The 26,600-nt window shown below is 41.6% G+C and overlaps 1 protein-coding gene across 1 annotated transcript; it reads left to right on the plus strand.

Moving 5' to 3' along the window:
* Positions 1 to 2,838: 2,838 nt before the first annotated feature.
* Positions 2,839 to 26,136, plus strand: pi4k2a (phosphatidylinositol 4-kinase type 2 alpha). Its single transcript, XM_008106523.3, has 9 exons — positions 2,839 to 3,364; positions 18,084 to 18,284; positions 19,254 to 19,385; positions 20,680 to 20,833; positions 21,460 to 21,521; positions 23,034 to 23,136; positions 23,333 to 23,466; positions 24,266 to 24,325; positions 24,449 to 26,136. The coding sequence occupies exons 1-9, from the start codon at positions 2,930 to 2,932 to the stop codon at positions 24,608 to 24,610; spliced, it is 1,443 nt and encodes a 480-aa protein (XP_008104730.1). The 5' UTR covers positions 2,839 to 2,929; the 3' UTR covers positions 24,611 to 26,136.
* Positions 26,137 to 26,600: the final 464 nt, after the last annotated feature.

The following is a 26,600-nucleotide window of genomic DNA, read 5'->3' on the forward strand; positions in this document are numbered from 1 at the left end:
TCTTACCCAGCGTCATTCTCTTCTCTAAGCTTTTCTGACTTCTCATTATGTGGCCAAAGTACTTAATCTTTGATTCCAATATTCTTCTCTCCAGTGAGCAGTCGGACATTATTTCCTGGAGTATGGACTGGTTTGATCTTCTTGCGATCCAAGGCACTCTCAGAATTTTCCTCCAACTCCACAGTTCAAAAGCATCTATCTTCTTTCACTCAGCCTTCCTTATGGTCCAGCTCTTGCATCCATAGGTCACTACGGGAAATACCATTGCTTTAACTATGTGGACCTTCGTTGCCAGTGTGAAGTCTCTACTGTTCACTATTTTATTGAGATTGGTCATGCTCTCCTCTCAAGAAAGAAATGTCTTCTGATTTCCTGGCTGCAGCCTGCGTCTGCAGTAATCTTCGCACCTAAAAATACAAAAACTGTCACTGATTCCACGTTTTCTCCCTCTATTTGCCAGTTATCAATCAGCCTGGTAGCCATGATCATGGTTTGTTTTTATGTTTAACTGCAATCCAGCTTTGCTCTCTCTTCTTCCTCCTTGGTTAGAAAGCTCCACAGCTCCTCTTCGCTTTCAGGTATCAAACTGGTATCATCTGCATATCTAAGGTTGTTAATGTTTCTTTCAGAAATGTTAACTCCAGCCTTGTATTTGTTAAGCCCCGCACGTCGCATGATGTGTTCTGCATACAAGATAGGGTGAGAGTATGCAGCCCTGCCGTACTCCTTTCCCAATCTTGAACCAGTCTGTTCTTACTGTTGCTACTTGGTCTTTATACACATTTCTCATGAGAAAGATAGGTGACTTGGTATCCCCATACCAACAAGAACTTGCCACAATTTATTATGATCTGCACAATCAAAGGCTTAAGAATATGCAATGAAACAGAAATAGATGTTTTTCTAAAACTCCCTACCTTCCTCCATTATCCAGTGGATATTGGCTATTGTGCAGACAGTAGAGTTGTAGAATGTTTTTCATTTTGGAGGAATGGGTTGCTTATTTTTTATTTATTTATTGTGTCAGAAGCGGACTGAGGGTACAATTGTAATGTATTTAAAAACACAGACACAGACAAAGGACATTATACTAAATGTCCTTTGACCAGTAGCTGGCCACTTGGAGTGCCTCTGGTGTTGCTATAAGAAGGTCCTCCATTGTGCACGTGGCAGGGCTCAGACTGCGTTGTAATAAGTGGTCTGTTGTTTGCTCTTCTCCACACTCACATGTCATGGACTCCACTTTGTGGCCCCATTTCTTAAGGTTGGCTCTGCATCTCGTGGTGCCAGAGCCCAGTCTGTTCAGCACCTTCCAAGTCGCCCAGTCTTCACTGCGCCCAGGAGGGAGTCTCTCATTCTGTATCAGCCATGGATTGAGGCAAAATGGAAGGGTCTAGAATAAAGGGGAAAGATAAACATAAGGAATTAAATAAGATTATCCTCATGATTGAACAACCAATATAAGTATAATAAGATTACTAAACTGTTCCCAGGGGGAAGAGGGAGGGAGGGAGAAAACGGGGAAACAATGTAAAACGGGAAACAGAATGATGAAGAAAATAAAATGAGTATTTTGAGAACCTCAGACAGACGGCTATGTGTAAGATTAATACGTTTCTGAGTGATAATAAAATAGCCGGTGAAATCAAGGGAAATGATTACATGTTTGATCATACTGAGGTATAAATATTTAACAGTATTCCTGCACCTTCATATTACATAAAGAGAAGTCAAGGGTGGGGGTTTATGGGTGGGAATGGGGAGGTGGTGGGACTGACGAAAAATACTTGTATTTTGATTGTGGAATATCAAAGATTGCATGTTTCTTTGTGTGTGTATGTGGAGTCTCGGTTATCCAACTTTCGCTTATCCAATGTTCTGTATTATCCAATGCAGTCTGCCATTTAGTAGTCAGTGTTTTTGTAGTTAATGTTTTCAATACTTTGTGATATTTTGGTGCTAAATTCGTAAATACAGTAATTACTCCATAACATTACCGCATACTGAACTGCTTTTTCTGTTGATTTGTTGTAAAACATGACGTTTTGGTGCTTACTTTGTAAAATCATAACGTAATTTGACCTTTAATAGGCTTTTCCTTAATCCCTCCTTATTATCCGACGTTCTGCCGGCCGTTTATGTTGGATAAGTGAGACTCTGCTGTGTGTATCCAACAACAAAACCTCAACAACAAAAATGTTAAAATATTAAAAAGAGGTACCGGATTTTAGTCTGCCACTTTTGGACTCTCGCTTGCTAAGGTGTTCCTGTGAGTATTATTATAGATATTAGAAAGCTATTTCTTGATTTAAGGCGTTGGCGTGCTGTCTGGTATCTATGTCACGGCCAAATGGATTGTAATATTTTCTCGTGGGTTGACCAGCTAACGTTACACACATGTGGCTTGGTACAGGTTGCAGCGGCTGTTAGGACTTGTGGGAGTTGAAGTCCAAAACCCATGGAGGGCCCACGTTTGCCCATGCATGGTCTACAGTATAGAATTGATGCAGTGTACACGTATATAGAGACGATGCAGCAACAAGCACTGCAGACAGTAGAGTTGTAGAATATTTCCCCTTTCTGGTGCTTCATCCCAAACTACAACTCCCAGGATTCCATAGCATGGAGCCCTGGCCCTTTAAAGTGGCGTCAAACGGCATTCCTTCTGCGCATCCTTCACTGGCTGAGGATGACTTAGCTCTGCGGAGGGAGGCAGCGCAAGACACAATGGACAGGGCGGAGCCAAGCGGTGTGGGCGGGGCCGGGCTCGCGAGCGGGCGGGTGGGCGGGGCTTCCGGGCGCCTTGTCAACAAGGGGGACGTGGCCTGGTTTTGATTGGTTGGCGCCGCCGTGGCGGAAACGGCGGTGGCCGCGGGGCCGGCGTCAGGTGACGCTGAGCGAACAGCGCCGAGTCTGAGGAGAGCGCCCGATGGACGAGACCAGCCCCTTAGTGTCCCCCGAGCGGGGCCCCTCCGCCGGTTACGGCCTCCCGGGCTCCGCCGTGCGTGCTCCTCCCTGCCCTGCCCCCGCCGCCCCCGCGGGACCGCCCTGCCCCTGCGCCTCCCCGCCGGGATCCCCCACCGGCGGACGCGACCGGGAGCGGCAGCCGCTGCTGGATCGGGGCTCGGGCTCGGCGGGGGCCTGTGTGACGGGCCAGGCCCAGGCCCAGGCTCCGGCGGGGCAAGGGGCGGCGGCGTTGGCGGCCTCGGCTCGCGGCGAGAGGGAGCACCGCAACGAGTTCCCCGACGACCCGGAGTTCGCGGAGGTGGTCCGGCAGGCGGAGCAGGCCAGCGAGCGGGGCATCTACCCGGAGCGCATCTACCAGGGATCCAGCGGCAGCTACTTCGTCAAGGACCCGCAAGGGGTGAGGCAGGCAGGGAGGGAGGGAGGGCCGGCCAGCCAGCCAGCCGGTGCTTCAAAGCCTCCACCACACTTCCAGGCAGCAGCAGCAGCAGTAGCCGCATCTTCCACTGTCAAAGGCTGCCTCTGGTTCTACATCTGTAGAGTGAAGGCAGTTTGACAGTACTTGCTGCTTCATCACACTAGAGTTTGGATCTACTTTAAATCCACTTTAGCAGCTCAGCCAGACACCAAACTACAAACCCCAAAATTTTGCAGGTGGCAAAAACCAGATTTAAAGTGGATTCATACTTTAGTGTGATGAGGCCTTTAGAATCATAGAGGCCTCCAGTCCAACCCCCCTGCCAAGAAGCAGGAAAATTGCATTCAAACCACCTCCGACAGATGGCCATCCAACCTCTGCTTAAAAGCCTCCAAAGAAGGAGCCTCCATCACACTTCAGGGCAGAGAGTTCCACAGCTGAACAGTTCTCACAGTGAGGAAGTTCCAGGGCAGCAGAAAACAGGCTTGCCTCCCTCCCTCCCTATGACTTCTCCTAACATGGCCCTCATCATGTCTCTTTTCAGCCTTCTCTTCTCTTCTTCTCTTTAAGATGCTTCTCATAGGGCTTGTTCTCCAGATCCTTGAACATTTTAGTCACCCTCCTCTGGACACATTCCAGCTTGTCAACATCTCCCTTCAATTGCAGTGCCCAGAATTGGACACAGTATTCCAGGTGTGGTCTGACCAAGGCAGAATAGAGGGGTAGCATGACTTCTCTGGATCTAGACACTAGATTCCTATTTATGCAGGCCAAACTCCCATTGGCTTTTTTGCTGCCACGTGATATTGTTAGTTCATGTTTAACTTGTTGTCTAAAAGGACTCCAAGATCTTTTTCACACGTACTGCTGTAGAGCCAACTCTCAGGATGCCAGAGCATGGAGCCAGTTCATTTAAAGTGCTCTTAAACTGTGTTCATTCTACAATGTAGGTGCACCTTAGCCTTCCCTTCCCTAGAATCATACAGTCCACCACCCTTTGAGGCATTATTTATTTATGTATTTACCTTTATCCCACAAATGGGACTCAAAGTGGCGTACCTAAGACTGCAACAGATACATAATACAAACCCCCTCATCCCACAACCCAACATATAAACAATAAAACACTTTGTATAAACCCAAATTACAAAGACCTAAAAAAGCATAAAAGACACATATATCATTATCAATTTTAAAAAAATCCACACCTCCAGCCATTGAGGTTATCTTAACATTAAAACATAAGCTGCACAATTCAGGCCTGCTTCCATAAAAAGGACTTGGGAGCTAAAGGCCAATAAGAAGGGGGCTGAGCTCTTTGGGGAGGGAGTTCCAGAGCTGCGGGTGCACCATTGAAAAGGTCCTCTCCCTCATTCCCACCAAGCGTACTTGTGACTGTGGAGGGACCGAGAGGAGGGCCTCTCCTGATGATCTCAGGGCTCATGTGGGCTGATAAGAGAAGATGCGGTCTCTCAAATAGGCTGGGCCGGAACTGTTTGGGACTTTATAGGCCAAAGACAGCACCTTGAATTCCACCTGGAAACATTCTGGCATCATCTTCCAATGTCAAACAGGTGGAATATCTCTTTCTGCAATTTGAATCTGTTGCTCTGTTTCCTGGTCTCTAGGGTCTCTTCTACAGTGTCATATAATCCATATTATCAAACAGATAATCTACATCTGCTTTGAACTGGGTTAAATGAGTCACACTGCCATATAATCCAGTTCAAAGAAGATAATCTGGATTTTATATGGCAGTGTAGGAATGGCACAGAACAGCAGAACACAAGCTTGCCTTCTCCACTGTGAGAAGTATTTAAACATGGCTATCATGTTCCCCTCTCAACCTGTCAAAAGGTGTATTTACACTGTAAATTTAATATATACCACTTTAATGGTCATGACTCGGTGCTGTGAAATCATGGGAGTTGTAGTTTGATTAGGTCTTTAGCCTTCTATGCCAAAGAGCACTGATGCCTCACCAAAGTGCAACTGTCAGGATTTTGTGCCATAAAGCTAGGGCAGTTAAAGGGTGCATCTACACCAGGCATGGGCAAACCTTGGCCCTCCAGGTGTTTTGGACTTCAGCTCCCATAATTCCTAACAGCTGGTAAACTGTTAGTAATTATGGGAGCCAAAGTTTGCCCATGCCTGATCTACACTGCAGAATGAATACAGTTTCATAGTAGTTGAACCGTCATGGCCCAAGGCTATGGAATCCTGGGATATACCATTGAGTGAGGCACCAGTGCTCTTTAGCAGCGAAGGCTAAAGACCTTGTAAAAGTACAAGTCCCAGAATCCCATAGCATTGTGCCATGGGAGTTAAAGGTGTGTCAAAGTGCATTCATTCTACATTGTAGAAGCCTCACCATCCCTGTCTCTGCAGCGTGTTGTGTAACAGCGTTGCCTTGACTTACAGGTTGATATAGTGATTCTAAGAATGATGTATTTTTTAAATTCTGATATGCACTTTTTTATCCTCATATAAACGTCTGCAAAAACAGGATTCATCTTAGAATCATGGGTATTTTTTATTATGTTCATTTCACTGGTATTTTTCCTTGCTGGTGGTAATGAAATTTGTCTGCACCTTACAATCGATGTCATCCTAGAATTGGAGAAATACGGTATGCCAAATGCTTTGAATTCTTGACAGCAATATACAGTACACTCTCATGAACTCAAGCAACCGGTAAAAAATAAAATAAATACATAATACTTTACATTTTCATAATGCTGTTTTTATGATACAGTAAAAGTATGTTAAATTAAGTTACATTTGTCTTCATTTACTTTTAATTGCTGCATTTCAATATAAATGTCAATCAATACAGAGTTCATGGTATGGTATAATATTATTAATAGTGTTAGTTAGGCCTATTCTTAATTGTAACTCTCAAGCAACCAGAAATTACATTTATCTGCTTCCTACCAATCCCCATAGGTCACTGAGACTCAACTGTTGTGTGTGTGTGTGTTTTTGTTTTTGTTTTTTTTAAAAAAACATTGATACCTAGATGGCTTGGCCTTCATGTACCAAATGCTGTCCAGCCTCAGCCTCCCTCACCCTCAGTTTTATTATAACTTAGGATAGTGTGCCTTTGCCTTTTGATACTGAGTTAGATGTAAAGGCTCGCTTGCTACAGTCTATAATGTACAGCTGATGTCTCTGGTGTTTCACTATTGTCAAATAAGAACTGAGTAGGCCTTACTCCTAAACGTCACTGATGATGTGACTGCAGTTAAGAATTGTAAAGAGGCAACATGCTGCTCTTTATGAAGAATCATATAGGGCCTATGAGGTGGCAACAATAGGACTTGTGTATTGCATTTAAAAGGGATTAGGAAACAATACAACAGTATTGTGGCATTTGTACTGTACTTGAAAATGAAATGATAAGCGTAAGCCCTACTTTTCCAGTGAAGAGGACAACAGCACTTGGCGTGTTGAAGTGCTTCTACTTAATTGAGTAAAATGTACAGTTAGCCTTCTGTATCTCCAGATTCAACCACCCACAGCTTGAAAATACCCCTCCCTTAAAAAACAAAACAAAGAACCAAACCTTGACTTTTGCCATTTTATATAATGGACACTATTTTCCTGTCATTATATGTAATGGGACTCAAGCATCCACAGATTTTGGTGTGTGTTTGTGTCCTGGAACCAAACCCCAGCAGGTACCAAGGGCCCACTTTTTGGGGGATTCTCTGTTTTCAGAAATTGTCTTAGTTGGCATGAGGTAGCTTCCTTATGTGGCAGTCTGATATTAAGTTCTCTTCTACATGTCCAGGTTCAGTTGTTTGGATGTCATAATACTTATAGATTGCCATCCAATCTTGATTCTTTTTGTCTTTCTGGTCTTTGTAATGCATGGATTCCATTGCAGCTGGGTTTCTTGCTTTTCGGCCTAAAAGAAACAGGCAGGCAGGCTGTGTTATGCTATGATGCATTACTGGCTCAGGGTGCTACTTGGTTAAGTCTAAGTTGCAGTACATAGTTCTTGGAATAGAAAGTGTAGAAAGTGGCACAAAATACCCTGGCAGTAACATGGATATTGAAGAGAAACGTGATGAATTCTTTGTTATCATCTTAGTGTTAGTTTAATTTAGAACACAGATTCTCTGGTATTACTCAGTTAATGTCAATGAACATCTTTACACAACTAATAACTTGAAGTCCTATTTTACAAGTAGCAGAGAAAATCTGGATAATTTAAAATATGATCCCCATTAAAAAATAGAGCTGGCTAGATTCAGGCAGAGTTGTGTGTGTGTATTTCTTAATACAAGAACCAAATGCCAAAACCCCTTTGAAGGGGAATCACTGTTGGCCTCTGGAAGCAGCTAGTCAACTTCCTTTCGTAATCATGTGATCCTTGAACTTTCAGATATTTGAATAAAGCCTTTGAAATTCTTTGTTCTTAGGGTCCAGACGTTTGAGAAACCTGTTAAGCTCTTGGGATAGTGAAGAGTTTATTTCGAAAGGAAAACTGAAAAGACTAGACAGCTCTTCTTTGTTGCCAAATCTTGAGAACAGTCTGATTGAAGACTTTTCAGAATCAGCTCACGTGTTCTGCCCTTTGCTCTATGGAGAATTTCAAACTAACCATAGCCAATATTTACTCAACCTGTGTAAAGATAACATCATGTACTCTTCTTGGTAGTCTCCATCTCATTTACCAGTTGGTGATGGCAGAAAAGGGGGAGAAATCATAACATAGTTTTGCACATGTTGCAGCTCCCAGCATTCCTCTGCATATGCTGTGTTAGCTAAGGCTACTGCCACTTGCAGTCCAACATGTGGAAGTCTGTGTCAGGCCAACCTCTGATCCCATAACTCTAATCCTTCCTTTTTCAATCCCATCTTATTGGAGGAGTGCTTAAAATTTCTATAAAAAATGGTAGATCTACTTCTGTGGAGCTATTGTAGCCTGAAGTTTTCTAAGGGCAGAGAGTGTGTAATCTTGTTGTTATAGTAAAGTCTTATATCATTTATATTGGGAGTCCTGTGTTAATTATGATATACAGAGTACAATAAGAATGATAAAATTATGTTACATTGTCCAGATAGTAAGAGCACATGGAGCTGATTCTCTAGGGATATGCTTGCATTGATGTCTCCATTGATGGGAGCTTTTAATAGGAAGTGTGTGCCCAGGGCAAATTAAGCAATCCACACTACAACCCCCGTAAGCAGCACAGGCAGCAATTGGAGATTCACAGACTTGTAGTCCAGAACAAGTTAAAAGCATCAGATTTCCACTCTAGTTGAAGAGACCTTGAATTCTGGGTTCTAGTCCATTTCATCCTGTTTCCTTCAGGAATTTTTTTGGGACTGTGTCAATGGATTAGTGTTTCTGTACCTACAGGGACTTGAGCATCTGAATTAGACTCTTTGTGTCTCAAATCTTGCTTTGCGAATAAGAGAAAGGGAAATTCTTGTGACATTGTACATGGCGTGGCAAGCAGTGCAGTTCCGATCAGCTGCGATACATTTTCCATGCCTGTGTGTGGGCTGGCGCTGTGCATAGTCAGTCGTGTGGCTTTCCTTGTGATCACCATAACCAGATTAATTTAGCTTCCCCTTTTTCAGTCTGGTGTGTCAATAGCATGGAATCACACATCATTTGCTAACATTCTTATTTCTTGCTCCAGCAAATCAGCTTCTTGCTCCTGTCTAGTTCTAGCTTTGCATTCACTTCCCTTTCTTAGCTGGGCTCAAGGGTCTGATGAGTCAGACTGGCCTTTGTGCTCCTGCCCTAGGTAGGCAGAAAGCAGCAGATGGTCTGATGCAACAGCAGGACTTCTAATGTTATTTGGAGAATGAATGGGGCTTCTGTAGTCAGAAATTTGTAGGCTGAATTCTGGTATCTGGCCCAGCTGCTTCCAGTTAGACCTGGGCTGCCTGCCTGTGATCAGAGATGGGTGATGTTTGTGTATGTGTGTGTCTTCAAGTTGCCTGTCCACTTATGGCAACCCCATGAATTTCTCAGGGGTTTCTTAGGCAAGGGATACTCAGAGGTGTGAAATATATTCTATAGCACCTGATAATTCATTAGCGACCTCCCAAGTACCAATCAGATTGACTCTGCTTGGTTTCCAAGATCAGATATGATCTAGTAGTTAGATGTACAATTTGGTTTCTTGAGATTTAACTGCATTTGCTGCAGGTATGATACTTAAGCTATGCTAGTGAGTCCATTTTAAAGTAATTGGAATGGGATATTTATGTATTCTTTATGGTTTAGGGCAACTTTTCCTATCTGCAGTCTGTGATCCATCACCACAGAGTGTTGGCTGGCAGTGTTGGGGCCTCACACTGTCAGAGAGTGTTGGCTGGAGAAGATGGCAGCTGTAGTTTACCCTGTGTAAAGGGGTGTCTGGATAGTGTAGGGTTATCTTTTCTTCCTTGGCTAGGGGAAAGGATTCATCTAAGTCTTTATTAATTACTTAGATGGAGGGTTTGAAGTCATGATCATCAAGTTTGCAGATGACACCAAATTGAGAGGGATAGCCAATACTCCAGAAAACAGGGTCAGAATGATACAGAATGGGGGACACCTGGCCCAATAGCAATACATGTGAAAGAGATCTTGGAAGTCCTCGTGGACAACAAGTTAAACATGAGCTAACAATGTGATGTGGCAGCTAAAAAAGCCAATGGGATTTTGGCCTGCATAAATAAGAGTATAGTGTCTAGATCTAGGGAAGTCATACTACCTCTCTATTCTCCCTTAGTCAAATCACATCTGGAATCACACTGCGCCCAATTTTGAGCACTGCAATTGAAGGGAGATGTTGACAAGCTGGAATATGTCCAGAGGAGGGTGACTAAAATGATCAAGGGTCTGTAGAACAAGCCCTATGAGGAGCGGCTTAAAGAGCTGGGCATGTTTAGCCTGCAGAAGAGAAGGCTGACAGGAGACACGCTATGTATAAATATGTGACAAGTTATAGGGAGAAGGGAGCAAGCCTGTTTTCTGCTGCCCTGGAGACCAGGACGCGGAACAGTGCCTTCAAACTACAGAAAAGGAGATTTCACCTGAACATTAGGAAAAACTTCCTAACTGTGAGAGCTGTTCAGCAGTGGAACTCTCTGTCCCAGATGGTGGTGGAGGCTCCTTCTTTGGAGGCTTTTAAACAGAGGCTGGATGGCCATCTATCGGGGTGCTTTGAATGCGATTTTCCTGCTTCTTGACAGGGGGTTAGACTGGATGGCCCACGAGGTCTCTTCAAACTCTATGATTCTATGATTTAGCTAGGACTTAAGCACTACATTGACATAGCAGAAGACCTGACTTTCTTAGGTGTGCAACCTGTAGATGAGAGAATAGAGAGCATGATCAGTTAAGGTTAGGTTAAAGAACTACAGTTTGAGTATTTCTTATCAAAATGCCTGTGATCAGAAGAGTTTGGGGGGTTGGATGTTTTAAATTTATGCATGTTTTAAATTTAAATTTATGCTTATTAGCATAAGCATACATTGTGAGATACCTTGGAAAAGGGTCCCAAATCTAAATATGATATTTGTTTCTATTTCATATATATCTTATACACATAGCCTGAAGGTAATTAGTTAAAATATTTTAATAATTTGTGTACATTGAACCATCTGGAAGCAAAAGTATAACTATCTTAACTATCCATGTGGACAACTTTGTATTTTGGAGTATTTCAGATTTTGCAATTTGCAATAAGGAATGCTCAACCTATGCTGGTAAATGATTAGGTAATTCCCACCTAGAAATGATTAATGACTTTCTTTCCTGGAACATGAGTCTGACCTATATCTTGGTTGAATATGATTGCAAGGGGACTGAGGACTTCATGTTCCTAGGGCCTGTGTAAACTCCAGTGCTTCTCTCTTAAAAAAAACCCCTAGCTCCCACTTAGCAAAGGACCATGGTTTCATCAAATAAAATGTGTTAAAACCATTACTTCCTGCCACAACCCAGAGTCTATAATTAGATCAAAATGTGCACTTTTTCTTATTTTCTCCTTTGTTCTGTATTCAGAAAGGTTGCACTTATTAATTACAAAACTGTGAACAGAAGGCTGTGATTTCAGAGCATAATGCATGGAGAGGCAGGGATTGATCTGGAGTTAATAACTGAAGTTCCGTTTGATGTGCTAAATCTTCAGGCCTGTAGAAGAACAAGAGGTTAACTGATCTTCCGTCTGCTTCTTACCCCTTATTGCCTTCAGCCTTAGCCAGCATAGCCTGTCATGATTATGGGAATTGTAGTGCAAAACATCTGGATGGTCATGACTGCCTGGTCCTGCTTTCAGTAAAGAGCCTCTGTATTTTTCCTGAGGTTCAGCAGTACTCACCAAGCCTTGTATGCTGTTTAACAAAATAAAAGCTTGTAGTATTTGAGTAAACATTGGTTGCAGGATCTTTTGACATTGATCAGGAGTGAGCAAAGTATACTGTCCAGATGTTATTGGACTGCATTTCCCAACTTCCATTAACATTGGCTATACTTGCTAGAGCTGATGACAATTGTGGACCTGAGAGATTTTGCCCATCCTTACCTTACACCAGAGGTTCTCAACCTGGGGGTCCCCCGGTGTTCTTGCTACAACTCCCAGAAATCCCAGCCAGTTTACCAGCTGTTAGGATTTCTGGGAGTTGAAGGCGAAAACATCTGGGGAACCACAGGTTGAGAACCACTGCCTTTCATTATGCAGTCTTAGCTACACAGAGTTGTGGATCTGCTGATGGTGTCGTTCCAGGAAGATCCCATCTACAGTGGTGCTTTCCAGCTGTTTTACACTTCTGACCACTGGCCTTTGCCAGCAAGACCAGTAGTTGGATATTCTGAAAATAGTATTGCAAACACTAGAGGGCACCAGGTTGAAAAATAATTGGTACATTGTGTGCAGCAAACTACATTTTTTTAACTTATTAAATCACAGTTATATCCAACCTTTTATTCAGTGAGCTTGGAGCAGCAAGCATGGCTTTTCTCCTTCCCGCTTTACCTTCACAGCCCTCAGGGGAGGCTAGAACTTGGCTTCCAAGGTGCAATAGTCAAACCACTGTGCAACACTGTCTCGGAGTGTTTTGTTAATATAATTTTTATTGCATAATATATAAGGAATGGGGAAGGATACCAGAGTGGATATAGAGCAGGGGCGTTTTTAACATCTTGCATCTTCATCTTCATCCATTGTTATCTAATATTGTACAATCAAGGCTTCTATAATGTTAAAAGGGAAAAAAGAATACATTTCTTTTCTAATCTAAAACAGAAGGATAGAAAAACGGGTGTATAGTGTTTTGAAACAAAGGAGATATAAAAGTTGGGAAATAGAAAATAGAAAGCCCTAACTAATGCTTCCTACCCTGTCTCTACTGTCTTCTTCATAGTAAAAAACCCTATTCTTTTTGTCATCTAATAGATTAACTTTCCAGGATTACTTGGATATCATTGGGGATCCTATTATTCTTGTCACTAACTTCTCTGTTTTTTTCTTGTTATTCCTATATCTCTGCACTACTAATTTCCCATTAATGTTATAAAAACCCAATATTTTCATTTTTTAAAATAGTCAATAAATGGCTGCCATGCTTCTTCAAATTTGGAAGGATTTGGCGATTGTATAAACCTCATCAGTTTGTCCATCTCTGCCACTACATTTTTGTAATCCGTACATCTTAGGTGGAAATATTTTCTTGTTTCCAATAGTAAACGTAAAACAATTCTTGCTGCAGTTACCTTGTATAAAGAGAGCATCTGGAATTTGTTTGGTAGTGTTAAATTTGTAAGTCCTAACAGAAAGGCTTTTGGGTCTAGTGGTACAGTAGAGTCTCACTTATCCAACATAAATGGGCCGGCAGAATGTTGGATAAGCGAATACGTTGGATAATAAGGAGGGATTAAGGAAAAGCCTATTAAACATCAATTAGGTTATGATTTTACAAATTATGCACCAAAACATCATGTTTTACAACAAATTTAATAGAAAAAGTAGTTCAATATGCAGTAATGCTAAGTAGTAATTACTGTATTTACAAATTTAGCACCAAAACATCACGATGTATTGAAAACATTGACTACAAAAATGCGTTGGATAATCCAGAACGTTGGATAAGTGAGTGTTGGATAAGTGAGACTCTACTGTACTTTAATTTTTAAGATATTTTCAATATTCTTATGAATTACAATTCAGAATGTTTTTGCTTTATATCCACCATATATAGTAAAAAGTTCCTTCTTTTAGATTACATTTCCAACAAACATTTTTTAATTTTGGTTTCATCTTTGCTCATCTTTCCAACGTCGTGTATATATCATCTTGTAGAAATTTTCTTAGTCCATAGCATGTTGTGAATTTAATCTTTGTTTTCCACATCTGTTCCGATTTATCTAGGTGAATATTATGGCCCACATTCTTTGACCATTGAATCATACACTCTTTGGTTAGATATACTTATGTGTCTAATTTTAATATTATTGTATAGACTTTTGCAATTGGTTTTTTCTTGGACTGGAAAAAATATTATCTATTCTTTGCAATTGATGCCTATCTTCTTATCCATTTGGCATCTTTCTTGTAGTTATCTATATTGAAACCATGAAAATTGCATGCCCACTTTTTGTAGTTGGCTTGGATTTTTTTAGATGAGCTTCATTTTGTTATCCAATTAATACCCGTTGGTCTCCCTTCATCTCTGTCTAATAGTAGGCTTCTTTGGTCCACCAAGGTATTTTTAAGTAGAGTATTGATTTGTATTTTTTTCATACACTGTATAACAGGGGTCTCCAAACTTTTTAAACAGGGGGCCAGTTCACAGTCCCTCAGACCGTTGGAGGGCCAAACTATATTTTAAAAAAAACTATGAACAGATTCCTATGCAGTGCACTTCACATATCTTATTTTGAAGTTAAAAAAAACAAAACAGGAATAAATACAGCCTCAATGTTAATCATAATCATAATAAAAATAATAAAGAGGGTTGGAAGAGACACCTTGGGCCATTTAGTCCAACCTCCTTCTGCCTTTGTGCACCAAAGGCACTAGCAAAGCACCCCTTAATAATTAATTATTAATTAAATAATAATTAAAATATCATTACAAACAAGCAAAGCTTTGGAAGACATGCACCAGGCAAGGGAGGAGACGGGAAAGGTGAGCACCTTTCCCTCTTACACCGTGCCACACGCACCTTCCTCGGCGGAGAAGGGGCCAGATAAATGGCTTTGATGGGTCGCATGTGGCCCCCAGGCCTTAGTTTGGGGACCCCTGCTGTATAGTGTATTTATAGCAGATGGCTCTTAAAATTAGAGTAATTCAATGTTTTTTGTATATTATGTATTCATGCCATCGATATTTTAAATCGAATCTTCTAATGTCAGTAGTCTTTTATTATCTAGAGTTACCAATTCTTTCATTCAAACTAGAGCTGCAGCTTCACAGTATAGCTCAAAGTTTGGTAGTGCCATACCCCCTCCGTCTTTGGCATCCTACAATGATTTTATCTTCTTGGTTTTTGCCTTTCCAAATGAATTGTCAATAGCTTTGTACCATTGTTTGAAGCAGTTATCATTTAATAATATTGGTATTGTTTGGAAAAGAAACATCATTTTAAGGAGAACATTTATTTTAATTGTAGTTATTTTTCCCAGCAAAGAAGTTCTAGCTGGGAACCATTATTTTAAATCTTTTTGTATTCCATTCCAGGTTTTTTAAAAATAGTTGTTTTTATATAGGTCTAGATTATATAGGTCCAAAGTCCTCGATAATTTCCAATATTTTAGGTATTGTCTCTATGGGCTCTTCTGTAGCCATCACCACATCATCTGCAAAGAGCCTCAACTTGATGATTTCTTTTTTGATTTTCACTCCTATAATGGAATTTTCTTGTTGTATTTTTCTTGCCAACACTTCTACAGCCATTGTAAATAGTAGTGGTGATAATGGACATTCTTGCCTCACACCTTTCTGGATTTCAAATATTTCAGTCAAATTGCCATTTATTTGTATTTTTGCATATTTTTAGTACATATTTTGTTCACATTTAATTGTCTTGAGCATTTCTTTCATAAATTGCCATCTTAGATTGTCAAATGCTTTTTCTGCATCTAAGGAGAGTGCCTTGTTTTTAATTATGTTTATGAAAGTATTCTATCAAATCGAGTATCACTCATATTTTATTTACTTTGCCTTCCAGGTAAGAAGCCTATGTGATCTTCATATATCCATCCCATTAGTATATTCTTTAGTCTTGTCTCTGAGCATTTTTTAATGATTAAATCAGCCAATGTGCCACTGTTAGACTTAAGATAGTGATCTAGTTTCCACCATCAGGTTTACAAAGAAATAGTGGAAAGCACCATTGCCTGCATGTGACTATTTATGCTTTGGTTTCTTTTTGGAATTCCAGGAAGTCCCCTGGTTTGTGATTGAGCAATAGCTTAGCAAAGTTATGTTGACATCAGAGATAGTGACAGCCTTTCAATGCTGTAGAGAATGTTAGGGATAACCTTTCTTGTGACTGAAGAAGAGAACTCTAGAATGGGAAAGGAAATTAATAGCCTCTGTATGTGTTTGCTTGCTGAAAAGATTATTCCTGATGGGATAAACCAGTGGTTCCCAAACTTATTTGGCCTGCCGCCCCTTTCCAGAAAGGGGGGGTGGCTTAGAGGGGTGGGCGTGGCTCCTGCTTAAGAGGGCGGGGCTGAGGCTCTCCCCTAGTCCAAGATGCAGGGCTGGGAGGGGGAGGGAGGCAGGGCCACAAATGGGAGCCAGGACTGGGATGGGTGGAATTACGAGCTCTGAGGCAGGACTGAGCTTCTATCCCTGTCCTGCGGCGCCTGCCAGGACACAGGGGGCGGGGCTAGAGGAGGGAGCGGGGCATTTTCCCAAGTGCCTGACAGGGCTGAATCTCTATACCTTGCCCCCGTGTTCTAACAGGCGCCTCAGGGGCTAAGCCTGTCTCCGGCACTTGGGAAGAGGCCCCGCCCCTCCTCTGGCCTTGCCCCTGTGTCCTAATAGGTGCCATCACCACCCCCCTGGATCGCTGCAGCGCCCATCAGGAGACGGTAGCACCCACTTTAGGAATCACTGCTGCACAAGGTAAAGAAGGAATTTGAAGATTTAACCATAAATTGATTTTGAAAAAGAAAGAATTCTTCATCCAGAAATTAGATAAGAACAAAATTACTAGGGACTGGGGGGAAATTATAAAATACATGATAGTTGCCGCTCAAGCAACAGTTGCCTTGGGTTGGAAAGAGCAAACAAAGTGGGAAGTTAAAAAATGGTATGAATACCTAGCTGATTTTATACTTCAGGATTATATCCTTGAAAGGAGAACTAAATATATATCAGGCCGAATCAAAAAGAATTGGGATCTGAAATGGGGAAGTTTGATAGATAAAGTCAAAGGACAAAGAAAATATAAAGAATTGGATCATTCTCTACTTCCGATTAATCAATTAAAATAATATCTGAATGAAAGAAAGTACTGTTCCCAGAGGGAGGGGGAGGGGTGAGGGGTGAAAAACTACTTGACATAAATGGGAGATAAAAGTGGAACTAGCAAGTGTAATGTTACCGAGAATATGTGATTGGATGTGTATGTTGATGGATTTTGTTGTTCTACTGATATTTACAATAAAAACACATATTTTTTTAAAAAGGAATCACTGCTGCAGAGAATGTTAGGGATAACCTTTCTTGGGACTGAAGAAGAGAACTCTAGAATGGGAAAAGAAATTAATAGCCTCTGTATGTGTTTCCTTGCTGAAAAGATTATTCCTGATGGGATAAACTTAGATGGGAACCATAGTGGAAAAATGGAAAGAAACTGCTTTTTGATGACGGAGGTCCACGATTGGGCTTATAATTTGAACAATGTGTAGGTTTTATTTCTTGCTGATCTCTCAGCAGTGGCTCCTTTTAAACATTCATTCCTGAGACTTCAACTCGCAGTTTGTCTTGTTTCATTTCTCAAGGTTGATTTCTTTCTTTGGGCAGAAACAGGAAGTGAAAAATTCCTAGCACATCCCCAACTAGTGATGTCATCAACACCATTAGAGTTACCCAGTAGATAACTCATCCAACTAATGAAGATCAGCTTAGCCTGTTTCAGGGCCTGGAAAGGGTTAACCTGCTTTGGCTGATCACAGTATCATTTTTACACCATGATCCATCCCCCCCTAGCTGTTTGATTTAAAATTGACTATGGAAACCAGTGTGGTGTAGTGGTTAGGAGCTATGTAGTTCATGGGATGAAACTGAGCCACTGTTAGTCTTCCCCCTCTCCTTCTCAAACTGACCTATCTCACAAGGTTGTTATGAAGATTATAGTTGCTCTCTTACACCCTCCAGAAAATAAACACAACAAACAAACAAATATCACAAGTAATATGCATTGCTGGAGAGGTTACACTCTATTTTCTTCAATTTTTGGAGTAAAAAAACCCCAAACAATTGCTGGCCAAATGTACTTTTCAACAGTGGAACCCCAGACCTCTTGCTAATGGTGTCAATGTCATAGAAGGATGTATTCTTGTAAACCCTTTTTAGCTCTTTGCAGAAGAGTTAAGCTTTGAGTTTCTTCTTTCCCCACACTATTGATATATTTGTCAAGTGCCAGGGACATTGTCAGGTTAGAAAGGTTGTGTGTATTCTTATATTTGCTTTGCCCAGCGTGTTCTGACCAGCCTCCATTTTCTTTTCCTTTTTAGAAAATAATTGGTGTATTCAAACCCAAGAATGAAGAACCCTACGGGCAGCTGAATCCAAAATGGACAAAATGGCTGCAAAAACTTTGTTGCCCATGTTGTTTTGGAAGGGACTGCCTTGTTCTCAACCAGGGATATCTATCGGAGGCAGGTGCAAGCCTTGTGGACCAGAAGCTGGAACTGAACATCGTTCCTTGTACAAAGGTGAGCTTGAGATCAAAATAGGGGATAAGGAGGCTGGAATAGAAAATAGTTTTTCCTTTTATATGCCAGATATGAGGAATCTGTAGCCTGTCTAGATGTTGTAGAACTGCAGCTCACATAGTCTCTGGTTATGCTGACTGGGGCTAATAGGAGTTCAGTGTATTTGGTGGGTCAGTCATTTAACTAGTTTCAGTAATGGACTTGAAAACCCAAAGTTTTTCTTACCAGACTACAGGAACTGTCTTCCATCTGTTTTAAGTCAGGAGTGGGGAAAGTGCAACTATAGACCATGTGCAGCCCCCATAATCCCTTTTTTGGTGGTTGTCTCAGAAACCGTCCATTTAAAAAGATCAGATGAAAGATAGATCTCAAACTTACATTTTACCTTAAAACCATCCCCACAAACTTACTTATTTCACCAGAAGTCAGCTGAAAAAAACAAGAAGCTGGGAACAGCAGTGAATTCTAATAGCATTTTTGAGCTATTTTCAGCTGAAGATGCTCACCTAGAATGCAGGATTGAAATGCTTCGTGATTGTTCATCCCTGCTTTCAATCCATCTTTGGTCCTTGTCTCTTATCCCAGGTCTAGGGCACCAGTACTTTCTAATCCTTGTCATTGATTTTTGGCTAACATAAGAGGACAGATAAAACAGAAGAACATAACTGGTGGCTGTGGAAAGGAAACAGCCATAAGGACTCAATATTAGGCATATTTTCAAAAAGAAGCAGGTAGTTGTTTGCACATAACTATGAAAGAATAATTTGACATTTGTCTTTTAATACTCTTTGGGATTTTTCAAGACATTGCTATTCTCTTGCTGGTACTAGATAGTCCTGAGCTTGTTAAAACCTGATAGCTCTGGATATGTCTAGATTTATGGAATGCACCCTCCTAAAAACGTATGAAAGAAAGAATTGTTCCCTGCTCATAAACTGATTTTGAGTCCTCTCTTCCCTATACCCGCAGGTGGTATATTTGGCCAGTGAAACATTTAACTACAGCGCCATCGATAGAGTGAAGTCCCGGGGAAAACGCCTGGCTCTGGAGAAAGTGCCAAAAGTTGGGCAGAGGTTTCATCGAATTGGGCTTCCTCCAAAGGTACAGTCTCCCCCCCCCCCCACACACACAAATATTTTTTTTATTAAACAATTACTAGGAAAGTAGGGGATGGAGGGACAAGGGAACGAAAAAGAAAAAATTGGGGATAATTGATTAATTATTGGTTAGTTGCATCTTTACAAATGTCTAGTATGTCACGAGGAGAAAACAAATAGGGTGAAGTTTGCTAAGGAATGAGGGGTTCCTTTGCAATATTATTATTACAACAAGTCTTCATTCCTTTAACACATACTACGGATTATATATTAAGGATTCTAACCATTTCAATTTTAAGTCCATTGGTTGTATAATCTTCTGTCTTCTCACATTGTCTCCTGGGCTTCATATATTATTTTCTCATTCTTCTTCAATGGAAATTAAACTGAATTTTTCATAGCACATTATTTCACATTGAAACTTTTCTTAAATTATTTATTATTAGTATCTACAAGGAAAGTACTACAATTTTAATTTAGATTGTTAGTATGTTAGTGTTTTTATCATTTATCATTATCATGCTGTCTCTCTTTCTATATTTACATCAAATATATTTTCCATCTATAACTCTTGGGGTCAAAAGTTATTTTGATTTAACCATCTCAGTATGATAATATTCTTATAATCCATTTTAAGAACTTTCCCAGATAACTCCTGTAGGCCAGATCGCTCAAACTACTCTTTCCCAAGGTTTTGTTAACACTAGCATGACTAGTCTTCTATTATATCAATCTGTATCACTTTGACTCTCTTTCTATATGTACATACATAAACATATTCTTATATATACACGTATATATAGATTTGTGTTTGAATGCTTTTATAATTTCTATATAATTTATATTATGCATTTTTTCTATGATTATTTCTTAACAATTGACCCATCAGATAGCATCCATCTCTTAAGTTTAACATACCAAATACAGAAGATAAATATATATTATTTATCTTACTTTTAGTTATCAAATCCTGTCATGGCCATCTTCTTTAGGTTTTTCACAAAGTCTATGAAAGGTTTCCATTCTTCTTGTAGATTATGCAGATTAGTTTGCTGTAGGGCTAAAGTTAGTCTGTCCATCTTCACCATTTCAAAGACTTTTGTAATTCAGTCTTTGGGCAGGTCCACCACATATGGTAAAAGGTTCCTTTCTTCTGTTTACATTTCCAACATAAGTCCGAACTTTTATGTATCTTTGTGTGTTTTTCTGGGGTTATGGCATTTTTAAGGCATCTAGGAGAGTCTGGTGTCATTGTGCCGTGTCTCACTCCACTTAACTCATTTGCTTCTTGTCCTTAGGTGGGCTCCTTTCAACTCTTTGTGGAAGGTTACAAGGATGCAGATTTCTGGCTGCGGCGCTTTGAGGCTGAGCCTCTTCCAGATAATACGAATCGCCAATTGCTGCTACAGTTTGAGAGACTAGTGGTGCTGGACTACATCATTCGCAATACTGGTAGGTTCTAAGCTACTTGTGGATCCTAAAGATGGGGCTACTGACTATTAAGACAGGCATAATTTTGGTTGGGAACACTTAGCTTGATGGGGATGAGTGGGTTTCTTTTGTTCTAGATCCCAGAACTCAAGGATGGGAATAAAGTATTGGGCTATAATTCCCTTGAATTGGTTGAAGGGTTGTGATAGTTTTACTGAGTTCTGAACTATCCCAATGCACACAGCATTTCAGAAAGATGGACCCAATTTGAAATTGCTATATATTCGCAAACATGAATTGTCCATGAATGAAATTCTTACCACTTGAAAGAATCGGGCATAGAGTTTCAAGTGATTACCACTAGATGCCTCTCCCAGAGCACAAATAGCCTTTTGCCTCAGTCGTTTGCAAGATAGCTACTCTGCAACATAAGGCTCAAAGTGGTTAGCAAATGGTTTGCTCTTAAGCCCCAGTAGCAGGAGACAAGAAATTGAAACATCTATAAAGTGCTAGGGTACATGTTCCAGGCAACTGATTTCTTTGCCCCAAAACTACTGTGCAGTGGGTTTGTTGTCAGTGGTTGCCAAGAGTATGTTAGGATGAGTTATTTCTTTGCCTTCTATTCACACATTTCTATGTCTTTACAGACCGAGGTAATGACAACTGGCTGATCAAGTATGATTGCCCTTTGGACAGCACAAATGTGCGGGTAAGTGGGACCCAGAGCAGAGATGCTTCTATGACAATTCCATTTTTAAACCAGTGTGCATCACTGCAGAAGCAGGTAATGTTGTTTTATATTTTGTTATATTGTATTGTTCTGGGCATGGCCCCATGTAAGCCGCCCTGAGTCCCCGTTGGGGAGATGGTGGCGGGGTATAAATAAAGTTGTATTATTATTATTATTATTATTATTATGAATTTCCAGGCAAATATTAGTAATATTTAGTGTCCACTAAAGACATTTCCATGTACCGTGATGGAGACCACTATGCTTTTTTTTTTTTTTTCTTCGTGTCAGGAGCAACCGGAGTTGCTTCTGGAGTGAGAGAATTGGCCGTCTGCAAGGACGTTGCCTAGGGGACGCCCGGATGTTTTGATGTTTTTACCATCCTTGTGGGAGGCTTCTCTCATGTCCCCGCATGGAGCTGGAGCTGATAGAGGGAGCTCATCCACACTCTCCCCAGGTGGGATTCAAACCTGGCAGCTTTCAGGTCAGCAACCCAACCTTCAAGTCACTTAGTCCACTACGCCATCTGGGGGCTCCTACCACTATGCTTAGATCTGCAGTAGTCTTAAAAGTCATGCTACAATTCACTCATGGTCAGGTAAACATTCCTAGTTATGCCCATTAATCAGTGTGAACAATTCTTAATGCAGATATACAAGTAAGTAAAACAATGTAATTTGCTGAGCCAGGGCAAATGAATTGGGAAAAGTGCTTGTTGGCATCTATATTTATGCTGTAAGACTTCTGAAACTGACATTTTAGCTTGGAGAGTTACTAGAATTCCCTCACCAGAGCTCACCAGCATAGTCATGGCCAGGTTGGTGAGCAAATTACATTTGTTCTACTGCAAAAAAGTATGTTTTCCAAACTCCAGTAGGTTTGGTGGGTGAGGAGGGAAGAGGGAAATATATTGTATATTCATAATGGTTGGCCTTGAGGTTTTGCAAATAGAGAACATCGATTTGAGGAAGGTCAGTGACCTTAGAATGATAAATATTGTGCCTCATGTTGACTTCAATGCTGTGAGTCTTTGGCAACTGATCATGTAGGTTGGAAGGAGCCACATTGGCGCAATGGGTTAAACCCTTGCTGACCTGAAGGTTGCTGGTTCAAATCCACAAGACAGGGTGAACTCCCGTCTGTCAGCTCGAGCTTGTGGGGACATGAGAGAAGCCTCCCAGCAGGATAGTAACACATCCTGGTGTTCCTTGGGCAATGTCTCTGTAGACGGCCAATTCTTTCACACCAGAAGCAACTTGCAATATGTTCGCAAGTCGCTTCTGACACGATTAAAAAATGTAGGTTGGAAAGTTACTTTTCTGGAATATAATCCTGAATTCCCTAGTCAGCATGGTGATGACCATGTTGGCTGGGAGATTCTTGCAGTTATACCTTGAAAAGCACATGTTCCCAAGCTGTTTCACGCAGCAAATATGAGTTGACTGTTAGAAACAGTACGTTTTCTTGGCTTGACGTTCCTCCCTTTTTCAGGATGCAGAAGAGTGGGTATTGGTGAAAGAGCCTGTCATTAAACTAGCTGCCATTGACAATGGCCTGGCTTTTCCTCTCAAACATCCAGATTCTTGGAGAGCATGTAAGTACCTCCAAGCAGTTATTTCATATGTATTTCTTTCTTGATCTGAGTTGTTTTCTTCTCTGTTCTAACCATCTGGTGTCCCTACTTAGAGCTCATCATGTTCAGGATTGGTATCCCTGCTGGTATCCTGCCCTTGTGCTTAATCTGGTTTATGAGCCTAAAACGTGCCTTTTGTATTCTTCCCCACCCCTAGATCCTTTTTATTGGGCATGGCTGCCCCAGGCCAAGGTGCCCTTCTCTCAGGAAATCAAGGATTTGATTCTGCCAAAGATTACGGACCCAAATTTTGTCAAGGATCTTGAAGAAGATCTCTATGAACTTTTTAAGGTAACTGCAGCCATCAGAGCAAGTACATCTGTTGTTCCACTGCTTTATTTACGTGGGATGTCAGTGGAGGAGAACGGGGAGAGGAAATACTCCTTTCCCCACAAGGGCTGAAGAGAAGAGAGCATCTGGGTGCAACAAGTGTCCTGATTGGGTTTGTTCTGTTTGGAGAGTGGGCTTATTAACAAAATACCCTCCCCATAAACATACAGCTGAGTAACTTATTAGCAGCAGTGTGAACCAGTACAGTAGCCAAAAGTGAGCAAAAGAACAAAAACACAGAGACCAATGTTATCTCTTCCTTTGGAGGCTTTTCTTTGTAATGAAATAATATGGTTGCATTATTTACAAAAACAGCATTTCCATAACACAAAGTTCTTTATACTTCATTCTTTGCTTCCACGCTGGGCTTCTTTCTCATGCAGATAAACAGCTTCGCTCTCACAGAGCCTCCTCTCACAACAAACTTACACAGGAGCTTATACAGTAGCTTTACACACAGCAGCCTTCACACTGGAACTTCACACATGAGGTCTTCAACCTGGGGCTTCTCTCACCAAAGCTTCTCACACCAGGCCTTCTCATCCTGGAGCCTACCTCACACAGGGGCCTTCTCTCACTCCTCAGGACGACATTAGCTTTGGCCCACTAACGCTAACAGGCTTTGACTTACTCTCCTCAGGGTGACGCTAGCTTATTTAACCCTTTCAGTGCTTGACTCACATTTTTGTAATTAAAAATACCTAGTAACTTTTTAATATTTTTGACATGTTCAGCTATTGTTTTTTTTTTTTTTTTGTAGAAAGATCCAGGTTTTGACAGAGGCCAGTTCCACAAGCAGATTGCTGTCATGCGTGGTCAGGTAGGCTACTTCGTCATAATGGTAGGATGGGATCTCTTCTGAATGGGATGGAGCTGCCTTTCTTTATTTTGTGGATGGCCTTTTATGAGACCTGACTCTTAGTTTACCTATTTCTTTTCCTAGATCCTGAACTTGACACAGGCCTTGAAAGATGGGAAGAGCCCCCTTCACTTGGTCCAGATGCCCCCAGTCATTGTGGAAACAGCTCGCTCCCACCAACGTTCTGCCAGTGAATCCTACACACAAAGCTTCCAGAGTCGCAAACCCTTCTTTTCCTGGTGGTAGCAGTTTCTCTCTGCACTCATCGAGGAACCTGAGTGGGTGGGGAGTAGTGCTTGACTGCGGGTGACCAATCCTCCAGACTGAGCCAGCCTTGCTGGAGCCAGCAGGAGACATGAGCAGGCCTTCCAGTCAGCATTGCTCTGCATATTCCCCACAGAAAGGGAGGGGCCTTCACTCAGACTGACTGCTACTCCTTTCTTGCTGTGGGCTGGTCTCCCCAGCCAGAGCATGGCAGCATCTTACAGCAGGTGCCTGCATGCTGCGCCCTTTTAGTTTCATGCCGTCCCTCTAATATCCATCTAGATGGAGTACATACAGGTCCTCTGCCCCAGAAGGCTGGTGACAAGGGGATGTCCCCAAGTGGGATGGGCTACTGCTCTGTGTGTGCAAATGCTGGGCTTGAAACAACTTTCTTCTTTTCTACACACCCTCTTGTCCATCCTGAGAAGACCCTGCTAGGTTTGCTCTGATGCCCTTGGTCCTACAGAGGTGTTCCTAGGCCTGTGTGTTTTGGGGACATCTGTAAGGAGCATAGTCATTACTGCCTGCTTTAGGAAGAATGAAGGTTGGCCTTAGAGGAGAACTTAAGGGTTGGGATAGAGCCTGTTGGTAATGGCTTCTGTCCATGGTGGTAGTAAGTAAATACCAGAAGGCAGATGGGTTCTGCAGACCATAGGATGGGAGGGTTAGACTGCTGTTTCTCTTCGTGCAGCAGGGAGTAAAGGTCTCAAACAGTAGATTTTAATTTGATTTTAAATTGTTCATCCCATGCGCATACACTCTACATGGCGAGAGTAAGACTATATATCCTAGTACTGTTACCTTGGGATAGTATTTTACATTCACCTTCTGTGGTCCCTAGAGCTGATAATGTTCCTCTGCTCTAGAGATGTGGTGGAGCAGAATAGGGGTGAAGAGAAGCTTTTGCTATAGGCAATTCTGTCTCCTCCTATAGAGCTGGATGCCTTTCCTCAGCTGGGTTTGAGTACTGACAATCAGGAAGGGAAAGTCTCTGTGGGTGTTGGCTGCTGGCAGGGGAAGATGCCCTCACTGCATTCTCTGCCACCCTTTAATGGGCAATACTGATATAAGGATCAGACTGAGGCTATGCCTTGTGTACAGTGGAATGGTATGATGAATGCTGCTTCCTTATAGACTGCCATGCTAAATCCCTGGCAACAAGAATTTCCCATCTGAATTGTCAATATAAAAAGTCCCCTGGTTTTTTTCTTGGGAGCTGCTAAGGTGGCTCCCCACCAAGCCTGCTAGGGAGAAGTCTTGTGCCAAGTTGAGTCCAGCTTCCTTCCTCTTCCACATAGGGAACTGGCACCTGGTAGGTGCGACCTGTCTTCTCTTGTCGTTCCTGGTGGTAGGGAGGATTATCTGCTGTATGCCTGTGTTGCCAGGTGGATACTTGGCACCGGGGAATACCTTTCCTTTTTGCCAGCCTAAACTGAAATGTATTGTTCTTATGCACTGTAGAAATGTATGTAATATATTTAAATCAATGCAAGTATCTTCATAACAGATCTGCAGTTGCAGAGCCAGTCTCTTGTGTTTTTATGCCTGCTGAAGTGAACAAGAGCTGAAGCCTCTCACCTCACTTCCCCTTGTGCTGCCAGTTACAATTGTGCCTTTATGTGCAACTGCCCTCTGCTTGCCATGTGCTTTGAATCTTCTCCCATAGCTTTCCCCAACATAGTGTCTTTCAGGTGTGTTAGGGAATTTCACTATGATCGGCTAAACTGGGTGCTTATGGGAGTTACAGTACTATACATGTGAAAAGGCCTCAGGTTGTGGAAGATTGGTGTAGCTCAGGTTGAGAATGTGTGGCCTTCCAGATTTCATTGAACAGGATTACCATTAGTCCTAGCCAGCAAAAGAATGGTGTAGAATGATGAGAATTGTAGTCAAACAGTGAGTTATACCTTCCCTGCCTGTGACGTAACAATTCCAGTAAGCCTGTGATGCATAACCTTCTAGGAAGTCTCTT

The sequence above is a fragment of the Anolis carolinensis genome, chromosome 3, assembly GCF_035594765.1.
Source record: "Anolis carolinensis isolate JA03-04 chromosome 3, rAnoCar3.1.pri, whole genome shotgun sequence".
NCBI lineage: Eukaryota > Metazoa > Chordata > Lepidosauria > Squamata > Dactyloidae > Anolis > Anolis carolinensis.